The following is a 20,783-nucleotide window of genomic DNA, read 5'->3' on the forward strand; positions in this document are numbered from 1 at the left end:
TTCTCACTCAGGACTTCAGCCCATGGCAGCAGAGAATGGGTAACTGCCCAGTACCCTTGCCTGACCCATAGGCCCCAGCACAGTGCAGTCAGTGGGAAAGGATGAGAGGCACTTACAGCAGACTCCCTGGGTGTGGTTCCGCCAGTCAATGCAGACACCTTCCTTGGCACAGAGGGTGGCATAGGCCTGTACACTGGCACACTCCATATTAGAGCCAGGCACATAGCAGCTATCAAACAGGCAAGCTTCGTAGTAGTGCTTGGGAGGCACGAAGGTGTGGCACTGGGAGAATAGGCTATGCAGGAAGAGATGGGTCACATTGTGGTCAGCACCAAAGCCTCTCCACATGCTCTCCCAGGCTCCCCTCCCCCCGCCCTACTGGACCCTATTCAGAGGCGACTTCCAAAGACACACTATGGTTAACAGCTGCAGAAGGCAGGAAGGGCTGGCCTCTAGGAAAGGAAGGACATGTGACTGTTTTGTCACACATGTAGAGATGTACTATGCACACCTCAATGATCACTAGTTCCCTTCCAACAATCCTGGCAGAGCCTCACCTAGCTTTGACCTCACCCTAACATCTCCAGGGACAGGGAACATCCTCCTGTGGCTCCGAGATTTAGGAGTCCCTGACCTGTGTCCAATCCCAAACCTGCCTTCCCGAGATGCTGCTTTCTGGTCAGTTAATCTATAGCTCAGTGAGCCTGCACCTAGCCAGGAGGTGAGAAATGTCTGAGAGCAAAGAAGGGGTATGGAGTGTCAGAGAATAGTTAGGGACTGGGGAGACAGAATCCAAGTCCTGTGACCCAACACCCATCCACAGCGACATAACCTCGGATCTTCCAGACCCACACAGAGGCTGCTCTTCGCCTACTTGGTAGACAGCAGGGGCAGTAGAGATAAGACCTCAAAAAACTGATTTGGTTTGGTTTGGTTTGGTTTGGTTTGGTTTGGTTTGGTTTGGTTTGGTTTGGTTTGGTTTGGTTTGGTTTGGGTTTTTTGAGACAGTATTTCATTAGCCTAGGCTTGCCCTGACCCTCTTGCCTCTACTTCTCCACTTCCCACAGGTCACCTGTCCATGATGAGGTGGCAGACAGGAGACACAGTGCAGTTATTAAGCGAAAGCCCTGGTGTCGTGGTGGCCGGACGCTTGGTGGTGAGGCCTTTGTGGGGACAGTGTGGCTTGGAGGGGTCATTCACCAACCACTCGTCAGCAGCAATTTCACAGTCAGAGATGATCTTCCCACTGGGCAGGATACAGTCATCTGCAGTATTGTTGGTGCAGGTTCCTGTGTGCAGAGAAGCCACCTATCAGGCCAGCATCAAGCCCTGGCACTTCTCCAGTCCAGGCTCTGTGTGTCCCACTGGTTGGACACAGAAAGCAAAGCCAAGGCCAAGGCAACATCTGCTGCCTTCTTACAGGGACCAAACACAAGACAGTGCCACAGTGACTGTCCACAGAGGAAAGATAACCTTCATCTGGGCGACTGACAGGGGCTCACACCCAGTCTTGCCCTCCCGGGGTGACAGGGGCTCACACCCAGCCTTGCCCTCCCTGGGCGACAGGGGCTCACACCCAGTCTTGCCCTCCAAGGAAAGAGGTGCCAGGAGTGGGGACTCACCACACTGGCCCTTTGTGTTGTTGCCAAATAGTTTGTAGGGCAGCCGGATGGAGAAAGAGAGGCCATTGTAGGAGATCTTGGCTTCCAGCCTGGAGATGTTCACCACAATGTTGATGCCAGACTCGTATACCTCCAGCCCATACTTCTTGTAGGGCAAAGCCACTAACTGCTTGTTCACCTGTACCTGTAGTCAACATGTCTGAGTCAAGGAAGGCCCCTGAGACAGGAGCTAAAGCCTGCCACCTGTTCAGAGTATTGCCCCGCTCTGCCCTGTCCCTCTATAGACCTCTCTGGAAGCCATGGAGCTGATCAGGAAGGCAAGGTTGCACCTTGGGATAGAACCAGTGATATCTCCACTTCTATCTGAAAAGGGGAGATTTTCCTGTCCCTCCATCTTTCTCTTCCCTTCTTGTTTCCTTTCTACCATACTGACCTTTGTCCCAGCTCATCCCACAAGAGCCCAAGAAGACTCTTCCAGAGACTTTGAGGCTCCATGAGAGGGTCAGGGCTCCTCAGCTGTTTCCATAAACATCACCAATGACCCCAGTGGATAGAGAAGACAGCTAAACACAGTCACTTCCTATTCACCCATCCTCAGAGAGGGAGTTTCTGTGCTCATGTAGAGAGCTCATGAGAAGAGCTGACAGGACCCTAAGGAGCCACAACAACATGCCATGGCTCCAGTCTGGTCCAATGGATGTGCAGCCTAGTCCTAGTCCTCTGTTGCCGGTGGCCCACAGTCTAAGGCCATTACAGACACACTGTGGATGCCCAGCCAGTTCCAGCCACATACCTGCACCTCAATGGGCATCATGCTCACAGTCTTGATCTGCACTTCCTGGGTCTCATGGCGCACAATAAGTGTGCGGGGGCAGGACACCTTGTCATTGGCATCACAGTGGTAGTTGTCAATGTAGACCCCAAAGTTGTCCACTGTGGGGGTAATCTCCTCCACCAGCACATAGGTACAGTTACCCTGGTAACTGTAGTAGAGCCCATCAAAGGTGACAAAGTGTGGGTCCCCCCAGCCAGTGCAGTAGCCTGTGGGAAAAGTTCCATAAATTGACATCACTGAGCCAGAACCACTGGAATCAAGTCATTGTCAGGATTCAAGGGATAGGCTATAAAAAACTATCAATAATTAAAGAAGTCTTAAAAAACCCAGTCCCTAGGTTGAGCCACTAATGACATCCAAGCTGGAGCAGATCTTCCAAAAGCATCTTCCCATTTGGTCCAGAGATCTCCTTCTGCAGAGTGAGTCCTTGCTTTAAAGCCAGGTCAATCCCATCCTCAGAAGCATCCTTGCTCTGAAACATGCCTTGCTCCACCAGGCAAGGCTTTTACCTGCCCAGGCTCCTACTCAGAAACATAAAGGGTGTTGGGAAATACCTAAGACTATGTGCCTAGCCTTCAGCAGGTGCTTAACAATTAAGGTCTCTCCCCAAGAGGCTGCCCTTGCAACCACCAATACAAAGAAGAAAGGTGGATCCCCCAGATAGCTAAAGGCCTTACAGTCACATTCCCAGTGCCAGCAGCAGTTATCAGCATCAGGAACACGCACAGGTTTGAGGCCATTGGCACAGGTGGGCATGGGTGGGGGATCGCACTTCAGCGGCACAATCTCCACTACATTGTCATGATTGCAAATAGCCATAGTACAGTTACACAGCCACCAGGTCTCATTCACCTGCAGGAGAGATCGTGTGGAACAATCAACATGCAGCTTAACTTAGCTTCCCCAGTCTACACAGGAGGACACACACAGTCTACACCCAGGTTACTCTCAGAGCTGGGGCTGAGGGCAACTAAGATTAGGACATGGAAAGGCAGGGTATGGTAAAAAAAAAAAAAGAGAGAGAGAGGACAACAGAACCTGTGCCCATGATGTTTTGGGAAACATTAACCCCACTATTCAGTGCTATGGTAACAAAACCACATACTGCCCACTGACCTGTCTGGGAGGATCAAAATCTGGGCACCCAGAGGGGGTGGTTTTGGTTGGTGTGCTGAGTGTCGACTTGGGCGATGTGGATTGGGGTGTAGAGGGTGTAGACTTTGAAGATGTGGTAGATGGTGTGGTCGTCTGGGAGAGTGTTGGTGTTGAGGGTGTAGGGGTTGAGGGAGTAGATGGACAGGACCAATTGAAGAACTGGAGATGACAGTCCAGAGAGCAGTTTACATAGAAACAGGTGCCCCCATGGGTACTGTTGTAGACCAGTTCACCTACAAGGGAAGAGAAAGACACAGTCTTTACGCTATCTAGAAACAGAGCTGGCCACTAGAACACACTGATAGACGCCCATGGAGGTCATGGGGAGGGATTCAGTATATTGGGGGAGGGACCTGAGGGGAGATAACTAGGGTTAGGTGAGGTATGACAGTGATCCCCCTAGCATAGTATTAGTGGCATTCGAAGAAAAGAGAGACCCAAAGCCAGCACATTTGTGCCATTTCACCACCTGGTACCTGTTTTGATGCAGATGAAGAACTCATCAGATTCCAGGGCCATATTCCTGTACTTCCTAGTCTCCAGAACTGCCAGCTAAACATCCCTCTATTATTTATAAACCATCTGGCCTCAAGTGTTTTGTTACAACAGAAAATGGACTAAGCCCCACCTCTACTTGTTCTCCAAGCCTTGGAAGAGCTCTGACTTCTGGTTTATGTTCGGAACAATGTGAAGCTGGCCACAAAAGCCTACCTATGACCAACCTCCAGCCTTCACCCTCCTAATCAAGCTTCAAGTGGGGGTCTGACCCTGGATCTACCCACTGGTAAGAGCAGGGACAAGCCTCAGCTTGGTGAACATTAAACATGAACACCATGAATACCTGGGCCGTAGAACATCTCATCCAAAACACAGCAGGTAACCATGGTTTCAGTGTGGGTCCAGACAGTGCTGGGAGAGGTGATTGGGGAAGCCGAAGAGACTGTCCCCCAAGACGAGGTCCTGGTGGTCTCCAAAGTAGTTGGTGTGGTTGATGAGGGTCTTGTCTGAGTGGTAGTTTCCGTTGGAACAGTGAAGGATGTAGGGGTAGATGTGGAGGGTGGTCTTGTGGTAGGTGAAGTTGGCCCTGTTGTGGTCTTTGAGGAGGTGGGCATGCCTGTAAGAAGAGTTCCATGTGGGCTGATGGCACTGATCATCTCAGGTACCACAGAGCTCTACCTGCAGACCCCACCACTATAAGATAACAGTTAGGTCAAGAAGCCATGGCGAGGTGTCAAAGCTTTATACCCACTCACCAGGATTTGATGTCACCATGCACACTGTGTGACTATCATACTGGACACTGGACATCTGCCAGTGCTAGGCTAGCTACCCTCCAAGACCTCTTGTGCCATGCCCAGACAAGAGTGTCTTACACCAGCCCCAACCCTATATAGCCTAGGACTTCCCTGGGAGAGCTTTACCCATGGAGTTCCATCAGTGTTGGACTATAAAATCTATACTATCTACAATTCATCAATCTCAGGGATCTGGCTCAATAGGCAGAGAAGGCCACCTAGGCTGCCTCAAACCTGCTAGGGGACTGGTCTCACTGAGCAAGAACAGGGTCGTGAAGCACAAAGTGCTGACCCCAAGCTTAGGTCTTGAGACCACAAAGCTTCCCTTGCAAAGAGCTCTCCAAAGAGTGGAGGGATAGGGGTGACTTCACACATCTGCTTACCTGAAGATGTGGTAGGTCCTGGTGTTGAACCTGGAGGTGAAGAGGGAGTGCTGCCCGCTGATGAAGTGACGAATGGTGATGTTGTTCCAGGGGATGATGCTGTGCTAGATGTTGCTGTGGTTACAGGGGTGCTTGAAAGGGTGGTAGACTCCGTGGGAGGGGAAGGAGTGGACTGAGAGGTCACAGGCATCGAGGATTCAGTTGGAGGTTTAGAAGAGGTTGATCCTGTAGTAGGTACTGTGTTTGTAGGGGTGGAGGTCTCTTTGACTGTGGTGGTGGGTGTTGTAGGTGGAGTCACTGTGGTAGTAGGGGAAGGGCTTGGGGTCTGGATAGTGGTAGATTTGGGAGTGGAAGTCTCAATGATGGGTGTTGGGGTACTGGCCTCTGTTGTAGATGTTAAAGATGAGGTATGTGTGGTGGTGGGTGTTGGGGTTGGGGTCCCTGAAGTGGTGGGAGATGAACTTGGGGTCTGGGTAGTGGTAGATCTGGGAGTGAAGGTCTCTGTTCCTGTAGATGTTGGGGTTGTGGTCTGTGTGGTAGTAGATGTTGAGATTGAGGTCCCTGTAGTGGTGGGTGTTGAGGTTGGAGTCACTGTAGTTGTAGGGGTTGGACTTGGTGTCTGGGTAGTGGTAGATGTAGGAGTGGAGGTCTCTGTTCCTGTAGGTGTTGGGGTTGTGGTCTGTGTGGTAGTAGATGTTGAGGTTGAGGTCTCTGTGGTGGTTGGTGTTGGGGTTGGAGTCACTGTGGTTGTAGGGGTTGGACTTGGGGTCTGGGTAGTGGTAGATGTAGGAGTGGAGGTCTCTGTTCCTGTAGGTGTTGGGGTTGTGGTCTGTGTGGTAGTAGATGTTGAGGTTGAGGTCTCTGTGGTGGTTGGTGTTGGGGTTGGAGTCACTGTGGTTGTAGGGGTTGGACTTGGGGTCTGAGTAGTGGTAGATGTAGGAGTGGAGGTCTCTGTTCCTGTAGGTGTTGGGGTTGTGGTCTGTGTGGTAGTAGATGTTGAGGTTGAGGTCTCTGTGGTGGTTGGTGTTGGGGTTGGAGTCACTGTGGTTGTAGGGGTTGGACTTGGGGTCTGGGTAGTGGTAGATGTAGGAGTGGAGGTCTCTGTTCCTGTAGGTGTTGGGGTTGTGGTCTGTATGGTAGTAGATGCTGAGGTTGAGGTCTCTGTGGTGGTTGGTGTTGGGGTTTGAGTCACTGTAGTTGTAGGGGTTGGACTTGGTGTCTGGGTAGTGGTAGATGTAGGAGTGGAGGTCTCTGTTCCTGTAGGTGTTGGGGTTGTGGTCTGTGTGGTAGTAGATGTTGAGGTTGAGGGCCCTGTAGTGGTGGGTGTTGGGGTTGGAGTCACTGTGGTTGTAGGGGTTGGACTTGGGGTCTGGGTAGTGGTAGATGTAGGAGTGGAGGTCTCTGCTCCTGTAGGTGTTGGGGTTGTGGTCTGTGTGGTAGTAGATGTTGAGGTTGAGGTCTCTGTGGTGGTTGGTGTTGGTGTTTGAGTCACTGTAGTTGTAGGGGTTGGACTTGGTGTCTGGGTAGTGGTAGATGTAGGAGTGGAGGTCTCTGTTCCTGTAGGTGTTGGGGTTGTGGTCTGTGTGGTAGTAGATGTTGAGGTTGAGGGCCCTGTAGTGGTGGGTGTTGGGGTTGGAGTCACTGTGGTTGTAGGGGTTGGACTTGGGGTCTGGGTAGTGGTAGATGTAGGAGTGGAGGTCTCTGTTCCTGTAGGTGTTGGGGTTGTGGTCTGTGTGGTAGTAGATGTTGAGGTTGACGTCTCTGTAGTAGTAGATGTGGCCGGAGTTACCGTGGTGGTAGAGGCTGGGCTTGGTGTCTGGCTGAGGGTAGATGTAGGAGTGGAGGTCTCTGTGGTAGGTGTTGGGGTTGTGGTCTGTGTGGTAGTAGATGTTGAGGTTGACGTCTCTGTAGTAGTAGATGTGGCCGGAGTTACCGTGGTGGTAGAGGCTTGGCTTGGTGTCTGGCTGATGGTAGATGTAGGAGTGGAGGTCTCTGTGATGGGTGTTGGGGTTGTGGTCTGGGTGGTCGTAGATGTTGAAGTTGGAATTTGTGTAGTGGTTGGTGCTGGCGTTGGAGTCACCGTAGTTGTAGGAGATGGGCTTGGTGTCTGTGTGGTAGTAGATGTTGGAATGGAAGTCTTTGTGGTTGATGTTGTAGTTGGGGTCTCTGTGGTGGTAGATGATGAAGTTGAGGTAAAACATATTGGATTACAGCAGTAAACATTGATCTCATAGTTGAGACACATGCGCATGGGGATGATCCCTCCTATTTCCTGATCTTTATTTTTGCACACTAGCCCAACTTCTTTGTTACAAACCACTATTTGTCCAAGCTGATCAAGTGGAATGTTGGAATGCATCACAGCTCTGCAGGAAATGTTTTGTACTTCCCAGTGTGGTTCGCAGACACCTTTAATCAGTTCAAAATCTCCACTTTCTATATCATAGGTAGGTTTTCCAGAATCCAGCCAGCCAGTCCACTTGCAGTCATCAATGCATGTAGTGGAGGGTGGGGGAGTGAAGGTTGATGATGTGGTAGGTGATGTGCTCGGTGAAGTAGCAGTTGAGGTTCTTGATGAAGTGGTTGGTGAAGTTGTAGCTGAGGAGGTTGGTGAACTGTTAGGAGGGGTAGCTGATGAAGACGTTTGTGAAGTGGTAACTGAAATCGTCTGCGTAGCAGTGGATGAGGTGGTTGGTAAGGTGGTTGGTGAGGCGGTTGATGGGGTGGTAGGTGAGGTGGTTGATGGGGTGGTTGGTGAGGTGGTTGTTGAGGTGGTTGATGGGGTGCTTGGTGAAGTGGTTGTTGAGGTGGTGGTTGTTGAGATGGTTGGTGAGATGGTTGAAGGGGTGGTAGGTGATGTGGTTGGTGAGGTGGTTGATGCAGTTGTTGGTGAGGTGGTTGGTGAGGTGGTTGATGGGGTGGTTGGTGAAGTGGTTGGTGAAGTGGTTGATGGAGTGGTTGGTGAGATGGTTGATGTGGTTGTTGAAATGGTTGGTGAGGTTGTTGAAGGGGTGGTTGGTGAGGTGGTTGATGGGGTGGTTGGTGAAGTGGTTGATGGAGTGGTTGGTGAGATGGTTGATGTGGTTGTTGAGATGGTTGGTGAAGTGGTTGATGGAGTGGTTGGTGAGATGGTTGATGTGGTTGTTGAGATGGTTGGTGAGGTTGTTGAAGGGGTGGTTGGTGAGGTGGTTGATGGAGTGGTTGGTGAAGTGGTGGATGGAGTGGTTGGTGAGATAGTTGATGTGGTTGTTGAGATGGTTGGTGAGGTCGTTAAAGGGGTGGTTGGTGAGGTTGTGGATGGGGTGGTTGGTGAAGTGGTTGATGGAGTGATTGTTGAGATGGTTGATGTGGTTGTTGAGATAGTTGGTGAGGTGGTTGAAGGGGTGGTTGGTGAGGTGGTTGATGGGGTGGTTGGTGAAGTGGTGGATGGAGTGGTTGGTGAGATAGTTGATGTGGTTGTTGAGATGGTTGGTGAGGTCGTTAAAGGGGTGGTTGGTGAGGTGGTGGATGGGGTGGTTGGTGAAGTGGTGGATGGAGTGGTTGGTGAGATGGTTGATGTGGTTGTTGAGATGGTTGGTGAGGTTGTTGAAGGAGTGGTTGGTGAGGTGGTTGATGGAGTGGTTGGTGAAGTGGTGGATGGAGTGGTTGGTGAGATAGTTGATGTGGTTGTTGAGATGGTTGGTGAGGTCGTTAAAGGGGTGGTTGGTGAGGTGGTGGATGGGGTGGTTGGTGAAGTGGTGGATGGAGTGGTTGGTGAGATGGTTGATGTGGTTGTTGAGATAGTTGGTGAGGTGGTTGAAGGGGTGGTTGGTGAGGTGGTTGATGGAGTGGTTGGTGAAGTGGTGGATGGAGTGGTTGGTGAGATGGTTGATGTGGTTGTTGAGATGGTTGGTGAGGTCGTTAAAGGGGTGGTTGGTGAGGTGGTTGATGGGGTGGTTGGTGAAGTGGTGGATGGAGTGGTTGGTGAGATGGTTGATGTGGTTGTTGAAATGGTTGGTGAGGTGGTTGAAGGGGTAGTTGGTGAGGTGGTTGATGGGGTGGTTGGTGAACTGGTGGATGGAGTGGTTGGTGAGATGGTTGATGTGGTTGTTGAGATGGTTGGTGAAGTCGTTAAAGGGGTAGTTGGTGAGGTGGTTGATGGGGTGGTTGGTGAAGTGGTGGATGGAGTGGTTGGTGAGATGGTTGATGTGGTTGTTGAGATGGTTGGTGAGGTGGTTGAAGGGGTGGTTGGTGAGGTGGTTGATGGGGTGGTTGGTGAAGTGGTGGATGGAGTGGTTGGTGAGATGGTTGATGTGGTTGTTGAGATGGTTGGTGAGGTGGTTGAAGGGGTGGTTGGTGAGGTGGTTGATGGGGTGGTTGGTGAAGTGGTGGATGGAGTGGTTGGTGAGATGGTTGATGTGGTTGTTGAGATGGTTGGTGAGGTCGTTAAAGGGGTGGTTGGTGAGGTGGTTGATGGGGTGGTTGGTGAAGTGGTGGATGGAGTGGTTGGTGAGATGGTTGATGTGGTTGTTGAGATGGTTGGTGAGGTGGTTGATGGGGTGGTTGGTGAAGTGGTGGATGGAGTGGTTGGTGAGATGGTTGATGTGGTTGTTGAGATGGTTGGTGAAGTCGTTAAAGGGGTGGTTGGTGAGGTGGTTGATGGGGTTGTTGGTGAAGTGGTGGATGGAGTGGTTGGTGAGATGGTTGATGTGGTTGTTGAGATGGTTGGTGAGGTGGTTGAAGGGGTGGTTGGTGAGGTGGTTGATGGGGTGGTTGGTGAAGTGGTGGATGGAGTTGTTGGTGAGATGGTTGATGTGGTCGTTGAGATGGTTGGTGAAGTCGTTATAGGGGTGGTTGGTGAGGTGGTTGATGGGGTGGTTGGTGAAGTGGTGGATGGAGTGGTTGGTGAGATGGTTGATGTGGTTGTTGAAGGGGTGGTTGGTGAGGTGGTTGAAGGGGTGGTTGGTGAGGTGGTTGAAGGGGTGGTTGGTGAGGTGGTTGATGGGGTGGTTGGTGAAGTGGTGGATGGAGTGGTTGGTGAGATGGTTGATGTGGTCGTTGAGATGGTTGTTGAGGTAGTTGAAGGGGTTGTTGGTGAGGTGGTTGATGGGGTGGTAGGTGAGATGGTTGATGGGGTGGTTGGTGAAGTGGTGGATGGAGTGGTTGGTGAGATGGTTGATGTGGTTGTTGAGATGGTTGGTGAGGTGGTTGAAGGGGTGGTTGGTGAGGTGGTTGATGGGGTGGTAGGTGAGGTGGTTGATGGGGTGGTTGGTGAAGTGGTTGATGGAGTGGTTGGTGAGATTGTTGATGTGATTGTTGAGATGGTTGGTGAGGTGGTTGAAGGGGTGGTTGGTGAGGTGGTTGATGGGGTGGTAGGTGAGGTGGTTGATGGGGTGGTTGGTGAAGTGGTTGATGGAGTGGTTGGTGAGATGGTTGATGTGGTTGTTGAGATGGTTGGTGAGGTGGTTGGAGGGGTGGTAGGTGAAGTGGTTGATGGAGTGGTTGTTGAGATGGTTGGTGAGGTGGTTGGAGGGGTGGTAGGTGAAGTGGTTGATGGAGTGGTTGTTGAGATGGTTGGTGAGGTGGTTGATGGGGTGGTAGGAGAGATTGTTGATGTGGTTGTTGAGATGGTTGTTGAGATGGTTGAAGGGGTAGTTGGTGAGGTGGTTGATGGAGTGGTAGGTGAGGTGGTTGGTGAAGTGGTTGATGGAGTGGTTGTTGAGATGGTTGATGTGATTGTTGAAGGGGTGGTTGGTGAGGTGGTTGGTGAGGTGGTTGTTGGGGTTGTTGGTGAAGTGGTTGATGGAGTGGTTGGTGAGATGGTTGATGTGGTTGTTGAAGGGGTGGTTGGTGAGGTGGTTGAAGGGGTGGTTGGTGAGGTGGTTGGTGAGGTGGTTGATGGGGTGGTTGGTGAGGTTGGTGAGGTGGTTGATGGAGTGGTTGGTGAGGTGGTTGGAGTAGTGGTTGATGGGGTGGTTGGTGAGGTGGTTGTTGGGGTTGTTGGTGAAGTGGTTGATGGAGTGGTTGGTGAGATGGTTGATGTGGTTGTTGAAGGGGTGGTTGGTGAGGTGGTTGAAGGGGTGGTTGGTGAGGTGGTTGGAGAAGTGGTTGATGTGGTGGTTGGTGAGGTGGTTGTTGGGGTTGTTGGTGAAGTGGTTGATGGAGTGGTTGGTGAGATGGTTGATGTGGTTGTTGAAGGGGTGGTTGGTGAGGTGGTTGAAGGGGTGGTTGGTGAGGTGGTTGGAGAAGTGGTTGATGGGGTGGTTGGTGAGGTGGTTGTTGGGGTTGTTGGTGAGGTGGTTGATGGGGTGGTTGGTGAAGTAGTTGGTGAAATTGTTGAAGTTATAGAGGAGGTTGTTGGTAAAGTAGCAGATGAAGTCACTGGGGAAGATGTAGGTAAGGTGGTTGGTGAAGACGTAGGTGGAGTAGTAGACAAGGTTGTTGTTGAAGTTGTAGGTGAAATAGTTGAAGGAGTACAGTATTCCATTGGAAGGCAACAGTTGACTCGTATCTCATAATCATAACAAAGTTCAAATTCCCCAATTCCATACTGGTCCTCATTATTGCAAATGAGTCCCTTTGAGACATTACACTGTACCTTCTGGCCCAGTTCTTCCCAGCTGAGTTTGGGCTCCGTGGCTGCCCTGCACTCAATGTCCTCAGGAGCACTACAGACATGTGTAAAGGTCTCTTGATCACCGCCATTGTTTTCGGTAGGATGATAGTTGTTGATCCAGTCAGACCAAAAGCAGCAAGGTCCTAGGGAAACAAAGTTTACATACAGCTCATTAGTGCTGGGTGCTTCAGAGTCCTCAGCGACCTCACAGGCCCCACACGCACATCTGTCCACATTCTCAGCATCACCAAGGACCAAGTTGTATTAACCCAGTCAGAGTTCAGAATAGATCCATTCCCACCTTCTTTGTAGCTGAAAGACTGAAGCTCAGAGGGGAGACACCCAGACCTGTGTCTAGGTGGAACATACCCTAGTCTCAGAGCCCCAGCTCAGTACCCCTTCCTTGTCAATGCTGAATCTTTGTGAGAGAAAAAAAGAAAAAAAAAAAGGCTAACAAGAGAGCCATCCTTGAGGAAGAGTGTGAAAAGGACTTTGTCTATTCCTGACCAAGAACACAATCATCCACATAGGTCAGGTCCCACCTCTGTGTCCACGGAATTGGCAGACAGTGGATAAATACACCTGTGATCCTAAAGCAACTAAGTGCAGCCTGTGCTCACATCTGCTTCCAAAGGAAGCCCAAGAGTCATTTTGAAAGATTTTCTCTTCTTGACCCTATTTATCATGGGAAAGCATTGTCAATGTCACTTACTAGGAGTTCTTGATGGAACTTCTATCAAGGGGAAAAGGAGGATATTGCTGCACAATTTAAGACTTTTTAATGCATGGTCTTGCTATGCAGACCTAGTTAACCTGGAACTCTCTAAATAGACCACATGCCTCAAATTTATGGCAATCAGCCTGCTTCTGCCTCCCAAGTGCTCGTTTTAAGTGTGCACCACCATGCTCATACTACATAGTATGTGTGTGTGCATCTCTGTGTGTACATGTTTCTGTATGTACAGGTATACATGTGCATGCACATTTGCATGCACATGTTTATATGTGAGTGTAGAGACCAGAGAACCATCTCCATTGTCATCCTTAAGAATGCCAGACAAGGCAGAAACCGGCCTGAGTAGGACCACAGGCCTCATCCGGCTGGATCAGCGCCGGGGTAGCGGGAGCGCAGGGTTGCCTGACACCCGCCAGCTACCCACGACCCCCGCCGCAGGATTTTGGGACTGCTGGTGAGTGGAACACAGCTTCAGCTCCAATCCAATTGCGCGGGACCTGAGACTGCATTAGTTAGGGAAGCAGAAACCGGCCTGAGTAGGGCCACAGGCCACATCCGGCCGGATCAGCGCCGGGGTAGCGGGAGCGCAGGGTTGCCTGACACCCGCCAGCTACCCACGACCCCCGCCGCAGGATTTTGGGACTGCTGGTGAAGCGGGAGCGCAGGGTTGCCTGACACCCGCCAGCTACCCACGACCCCCGCCGCAGGATTTTGGGACTGCTGGTGAGTGGAACACAGTTTCTGCTCCAATCCAATTGCGCGGGACCTGAGACTGCATTAGTTAGGGAAGCAGAAACCGGCCTGAGTAGGGCCACAGGCCTCATCCGGCCAGATCAGCGCCGGGGTAGCGGGAGCGCAGGGTTGCCTGACACCCGCCAGCTACCCACGACCCCCACCACAGGATTTTGGGACTGCTGGTGAGTGGAACACAGCTTCTGCTCCAATCCAATTGCGCGGGACCTGAGACTGCATTAGTTAGGGAAGCAGAAACCGGCCTGAGTAGGGCCACAGGCCACATCCGGCCGGATCAGCGCCGGGGTAGTGGGAGCGCAGGGTTGCCTGACACCCGCCAGCTACCCACGACCCCCGCCGCAGGATTTTGGGACTGCTGGTGAGTGGAACACAGCTTCTGTTCCAATCCAATTGCGCGGGACCTGAGACTGCATTAGTTAGGGAAGCAGAAACCGGCCTGAGTAGGGCCACAGGCCTCATCCGGCCAGATCAGCGCCGGGGTAGCGGGAGCGCAGGGTTGCCTGACACCCGCCAGCTACCCACGACCCCCGCCACAGGATTTTGGGACTGCTGGTGAGTGGAACACAGCTTCTGTTCCAGTCCAATCACGCGGGACCTGAGACTGCTCTGGTTGGGGAGAGAGAAATCCGGCCTACATAGGGCCACAACCCTCTTCCGGTCAGAAAAGCACCGGGGCAGCTGGGGCGCAGGGTCGGCTGACACTCACCAGCTACCCACAACACCCACCACAGGATCTTAAGACTTCTGGTGAGTGGAACACAGCTTCTGCTCCAATCCAATTGCACGCGGGACCAGAGACTGCATTAGTTAGGGAAGCAGAAAACCGGCCTGAGTAGGACCACAGGCCTCTTCCGGCTGGACCAGCACCGGGGTACCATCAGCTACCCACGACCCCCGCCGTAGGATTTTGAGACTGCTGGTGAGTGGAACACAGCTTCTGCTCCAATCTTTAAACAGTGACAACGATAACAACTAACCCCAGAGATTACCAGATGGCGAAAGGTAAACGTAATAATCTTACTAACAGAAACCAAGACCACTCACCATCATCAGAACCCAGCACCCCCACTTCGCCCAGTCCAGGGCACCCCAACACACCGGAAAAGCTAGACACGGATTTAAAAGCATATCTCCTGATGATGATAGAGAACTTCAAGAAGGACTTTAATAACACACTTAAAGAAATGCAGGAGAACACTGCTAAACAGGCAGAAGACAATAAAGAGAAAGCACAAAAATCCCTTAAAGAATTGCAGGAGAACACTGCTAAAGAGTTACAAATCCTTAAAGAAAAACACGATAACATAATCAAACAGGTAGAAGTCCTTACAGAAAAACAGGAAAACACATCCAAACAGATGATGGAAATGAACAAAACCATACTAGACCTAAAAAGGGAAGTAGACACAATAAAGAAAACCCAAAATGAGGCAACACTGGAGATAGAAACCCTAGGAAAGAAATCTGGAACCATAGATACCAGCATCAGCAACAGAATACAAGAGATGGAAGAGAGAATCTCAGGTGCAGAAGATTCCATAGAGAACATCGGCACAACAATCAAGGAAAATGTAAAATGCAAAAAGATCCTAACTCAAAACATCCAAGAAATACAGGACGCAATGAGAAGACCAAACCTACGGATAATAGGAGTGGATGAGAATGAAGATTTTCAACTCAAAGGACCAGCAAACATCTTCAACAAAATTATAGAAGAAAACTTCCCAAATCTAAAGAAAGAGATGCCCATGAACATACAAGAAGCCTACAGAACTCCAAATAGACTGGACCAGAAAAGAAATACCTCCCGACACATAATAATCAGAGCAACAAATGCTCTAAATAAAGATAGAATACTAAAAGCAGTAAGAGAAAAAGGCCAAGTAACATATAAAGGCAAGCCTATCAGAATTACACCAGATTTTTCACCAGAGACTATGAAAGCCAGAAGATCCTGGACGGATGTTATACAGACACTAAAAGAACACAAATTCCAGCCCAGGCTACTATACCCAGCCAAACTCTCAATTAACATAGATGGAGAAACCAAAGTATTCCACGACAAAACCAAATTCACACATTATCTCTCCATGAATCCAGCCCTTCAAAGGATAATAACAGAAAAAAACCAATACAAGGACAGGAACCACGCCCTAGAAACAACAAGAAGGTAATCCCTCAACAAACCTAAAAGAAGACAGCCACAAGAACAAAATGCCAACTTTAACAACAAAAATAACAGGAAACAACAATTACTTTTCCTTAATATCTCTTAATATCAATGGACTCAACTCCCCGATAAAAAGACATAGACTAACAAACTGGCTACACCAACAAGACCCAACATTTTGCTGCTTACAGGAAACTCATATCAGAGAAAAGGATAGACACTACCTCAGAATGAAAGGCTGGAAAACAATTTTCCAAGCAAATGGCATGAAGAAACAAGCTGGAGTAGCCATTCTAATATCTGATAAGATTGACTTCCAACCCAAAGTCATTAAAAAAGACAGGGAGGGACACTTCATACTCATCAAAGGTAAAATCCTCCAAGAGGAACTATCAATCCTGAATATCTATGCTCCAAATACAAAGGCAGCCACATTCATTAAAGAAACTTTAGTAAATCTCAAAGCACACATTGCACCTCATACAATAATAGTGGGAGACTTCAACACACCACTTTCACCAATGGACAGATCATGGAAACAGAAACTAAACAGGGACACAGTGAAACTAAGAGAAATTATGAATCAAATGGATCTGGCAGATATCTACAGAACATTCTATCCTAAAACAAAAGGATATACCTTCTTCTCAGCACCTCATGGTACCTTCTCCAAAATTGACCACATAATTGGTCACAAAGCAGGCCTCAACAGATACAAAAATATTGAAATTGTCCCATGCATCCTATCAGATCACCATGGCCTAAGGCTGATCTTCAATAACAAAATAAATAATAGAAAGCCAACCTTCACGTGGAAGCTGAACAACACTCTTCTCAATGATACCTTGGTCAAGGAAGGAATAAAGAAAGAAATTAAGGACTTTTTAGAGTTCAATGAAAATGAAGCCACAACATACCCAAACTTATGGGACGCAATGAAAGCATTTCTAAGAGGAAAACTCATAGCTCTGAGTGCCTCCAAAAGGAAACTAGAGAGAGCACACATTAGCAGCTTGACAACACACCTAAAAGCACTAGAACAAAAGGAAGCAAATTCACCCAAGAGGAGTAGACGGCAGGAAATAATCAAACTCAGGGGTGAAATCAACCAAGTGGAAACAAGAAAAACTATTCAAAGAATCAACCAATCAAGGAGCTGGTTCTTTGAGAAAATCAACAAGATAGATAAACCCTTAGCCAGACTCACTAGAGGGCACAGGGAAAGCATCCTAATTAACAAAATCAGAAATGAAAAAGGAGACATAACAACAGATCCTGAAGACATCCAAAACACCATCAGATCCTTCTACCAAAGGCTATACTCAACAAAACTGGAGAACCTGGATGAAATGGAGAAGTTCCTAGACAGATACCAGGTACCAAAGTTGAATCAAGATCAGGTTAATGATCTAAACAGCCCTATATCCCCCAAAGAAATAGAAGCAGTCATTAATAGTCTCCCAACTAAAAAAAGCCCAGGACCAGATGGGTTTAGTGCAGAGTTCTAGCAGACCTTCAAAGAAGATCTAATCCCAGTTCTTCACAAACTATTCCACAAAATAGAAACAGAAGGTACTCTACCCAACTCATTCTATGAAGCCACAATTACTCTGATACCTAAACCACAAAAAGACCCAACAAAGATAGAAAACTTCAGACCAATATCCCTTATGAATATTGATGCAAAAATCCTCAATAAAGTTCTTGCTAACCGAATCCAAGAACACATCAAAACAATCATCCATCCTGACCAAGTAGGTTTCATCCCAGGGATGCAGGGATGGTTCAATATACGGAAATCCATCAACGTAATCCAGTATATAAACAAACTCAAAGACAAAAACCACTTGGTCATCTCCTTAGATGCGGAAAAAGCATTTGACAAGATCCAACACCCATTCATGATAAAAGTCTTGGAAAGATCAGGAATTCAAGGCCCATACCTAAACATGATAAAAGCAATCTACAGCAAACCAGTAGCCAACATCAAAGTAAATGGTCAGAAGCTTGAAGCAATCCCTCTAAAATCAGGGACTAGACAAGGCTGTCCACTTTCTCCATACCTATTCAACATTGTACTTGAAGTCCTAGCCAGAGCAATTCGACAACAAAAGGAGATCAAAGGGATACAAATTGGAAAAGATGAAGTCAAAATATCACTTTTTGCAGATGATATGATAGTATATATAAGTGACCCTAAAAATTCCACCAGAGAACTCCTAAGCCTGATAAACAGCTTCGGTGAAGTAGCTGGATATAAAATTAACTCAAACAAATCAATGGCCTTTCTCTACACAAAGAATAAACAGGCTGAGAAAGAAATTAGGGAAACAACACCCTTCTCAATAGTCACAAATAATATAAAATATCTTGGCGTGACTCTAACTAAGGAAGTGAAAGATCTGTATAATAAAAACTTCAAGTCTCTGAAGAAAGAAATTATAGAAGATCTCAGAAGATGGAAAGATCTCCCATGCTCATGGATTGGCAGGATCAACATTGTAAAAATGGCTATCTTGCCAAAAGCAATCTACAGATTCAATGCAATCCCCATCAAAATTCCAAATCAATTCTTCAACGAATTAGAAAGTGCAATCTGCAAATTCATCTGGAATAACAAAAAACCTAGGATAGCAAAAACTCTTCTCAAGGATAAAAGAACCTCTGGTGGAATCACCATGCCGGACCTAAAGCTCTACTACAGAGCAATTGTGATAAAAACTGCATGGTACTGGTATAGTGACAGACAAATAGACCAATGGAATAGAATTGAAGACCCAGAAATGAACCCACACACCTATGGTCACTTGATCTTCGACAAGGGAGCTAAAAACATCCAGTGGAAGAAAGACAGCATTTTCAACAAATGGTGCTGGCACAACTGGTTGTTAACATGTAGAAGAATGCGAATCGATCCATTCCTATCTCCTTGTACTAAGGTCAAGTCTAAGTGGATCAAGGAACTTCACATAAAACCAGAGACCCTGAAACTTATAGAGGAGAAAGTGGGGAAAAGCCTTGAAGATATGGGCACAGGGGAAAAATTCCTGAATAGAACAGTAATGGCTTGTGCTGTAAGATCGAGAATTGACAAGTGGGACCTCATGAAACTACAAAGCTTCTGCAAGGCTAAAGACACCATCAATAAGACAAAAAAACCACCAACAGATTGGGAAAGGATCTTCACCTATCCTAAATCAGATAAGGGACTAATATCCAATATATATAAAGAACTCAAGAAGGTGGACTCCAGAAAGTCAAATAACCCCATTAAAAAATGGGGCTCAGAACTGAACAAAGAATTCTCACCTGAGGAATACCGAATGGCAGAGAAGCACCTGAAAAAATGTTCAACATCCTTAATCATCAGGGAAATGCAAATCAAAACAACCCTGAGATTCCACCTCACACCAGTCAGAATGGCTAAGATCAAAAATTCAGGTGACAGCAGATGCTGGCGAGGATGTGGAGAAAGAGGAACACTCCTCCATTGTTGGTGGGATTGCAAGCTTGTACAACCACTCTGGAAATCAGTCTGGCGGTTCCTCAGAAAATTGGACATAGTACTACCGGAGGATCTAGCAATACCTCTCCTGGGCATATATCCAGAAGATGTCCCAACCGGTAAAAAGGACACATGCTCCACTATGTTCATAGCAGCCCTATTTATAATAGCCAGAAGCTGGAAAGAACCCAGATGTCCCTCAACAGAGGAATGGATACAGAAATTATGGTACATTTACACAATGGAGTACTACTCAGCTATTAAAAAGAATGAATTTATGAAATTCCTAGCCAAATGGATGGACCTGGAGGGCATCATCTTGAGTGAAGTAACACAATCACAAAAGAACTCACACAATATGTATTCATTGATAAGTGGATATTAGCCCAAAACTTAGGATACCCAAGATATAAGATACAATTTGATAAACGCATGAAACTCAAGAAGAATGAAGACCAAAGTGTGGACACTGTGCACCTTCTTAGAATTGGGAACAAAACACCCAGGGAAGGAGTTACAGAGACAAAGTTCGTAGCTGTGATGAAAGGATGGACCATTTAGAGACTGCTGTATCCAGGGATCCGTCCCATAATCAGCTTCTAAACGCTGACACCATTGCATACACTAGCAAGATTTTGCTGAAAGGACCCAAATATAGCTGTCTCTTGTGAGACGATGCCGGGGCCTAGCAAACACAGGAGTGGATGTTTACAGTCAGCTATTGGATGTATCACAGGGCTCCCAATGGAGAAGCTAGAGAAAGTACCCAAGGAGCTAAAGGGATCTGCAACCCTATTGTTGGAACAACATGATGTACTAACCAGAACCCTGGAGCTCTTGTCTCTAGCTGCATATGTATCGAAAGATGGCCTAGTCGGCCATCAATGGAAAGAGAGGCCCATTGGACTTGCAAACTTTATATGCCCCAATATAGGGGAATGCCAGGGCCAAAAGAATGGGAATGGGTGGGTAGGGAAGTGGGGGGCGCTATGGGGGACTTTTGGGATAGTATTGGAAATGTAATTGAGGAAAATATGTAATAAAAATATAAAAAAAAAAAAAAAAAAGAATGCCAGACAAGGCCAGGCGTGGTGGCGCACACCTTTAATTTCGGCACTTGGGAGGCAGAGGCAGGCAGATTTCTGAGTTCGAGGCCAGCCTGGTCTACAAAGTGAGTTCCAGGACAGCCAAGGCTATATAGAGAAACCCTGTCTCAAAAAAAAAAAAACAAAACAAAACAAAACAAAAAAAAAAAAAAAAAGAATGCCAGACAAGGTCTTACATTGGCCTAGAATTTGCCAATTAAGTTTACGGGTTTTCCAGTGAGCCCCAAGAATCCTGCTGTCTCCATGTCCCTGACAGTAGGATTGCAAATGTGTCTTCCCCCATGCCTGACATTTTACATGAGCTCTGGGGATCAAACCCATGTCCTCATGCTTGTTGAAGCCAGTGCTTTGCCAACTGACCATGCTCAGCCTAGGTCCTCAAATTTATAGGTGTTCTCCTCTATCATACCCCTGACTGCTCACTCATCATGGATATGGTTTGAACTGGAACAAATGCAGAGGAATGTAAGGACACCCTCCAATGTTCTCTGCCTTCAGAGAAATGTCAGTACCACCAAATTCACAGTTGATTTGCAGAACAGGCTATGTACACAGAACTGGCTCTGACCCCAAGAAGGGCTCTGTATGCTGGATTCTCAAGAAGACAAAAGCTCCAGGAAAACTCTCA

General features: G+C 48.0%; 1 protein-coding gene across 1 annotated transcript in view; it reads right to left on the reverse strand.

Annotated features, from left to right (window-relative positions):
- The window catches only part of Muc2 (mucin 2, oligomeric mucus/gel-forming), a 32,544-nt gene that overhangs the window by 5,223 nt on the left and 6,538 nt on the right, over positions 1–20,783 (reverse strand). Inside the window, exons 15-22 of the mRNA XM_085841111.1 lie at positions 5,291–12,028; positions 4,454–4,726; positions 3,574–3,845; positions 3,135–3,309; positions 2,416–2,663; positions 1,623–1,806; positions 1,073–1,289; positions 117–295 (exon numbers count right to left, since the gene is read on the reverse strand). Coding sequence (XP_085697237.1) covers positions 117–295; positions 1,073–1,289; positions 1,623–1,806; positions 2,416–2,663; positions 3,135–3,309; positions 3,574–3,845; positions 4,454–4,726; positions 5,291–12,028 — 8,286 coding nt within the window. The remainder of the gene's footprint in view (positions 1–116; positions 296–1,072; positions 1,290–1,622; positions 1,807–2,415; positions 2,664–3,134; positions 3,310–3,573; positions 3,846–4,453; positions 4,727–5,290; positions 12,029–20,783) is intronic.

This window comes from Mus caroli, unplaced genomic scaffold, assembly GCF_978045245.1.
Source record: "Mus caroli unplaced genomic scaffold, Mus_caroli_1 scaffold_8, whole genome shotgun sequence".
Classification (NCBI taxonomy): Eukaryota; Metazoa; Chordata; class Mammalia; order Rodentia; family Muridae; genus Mus; species Mus caroli.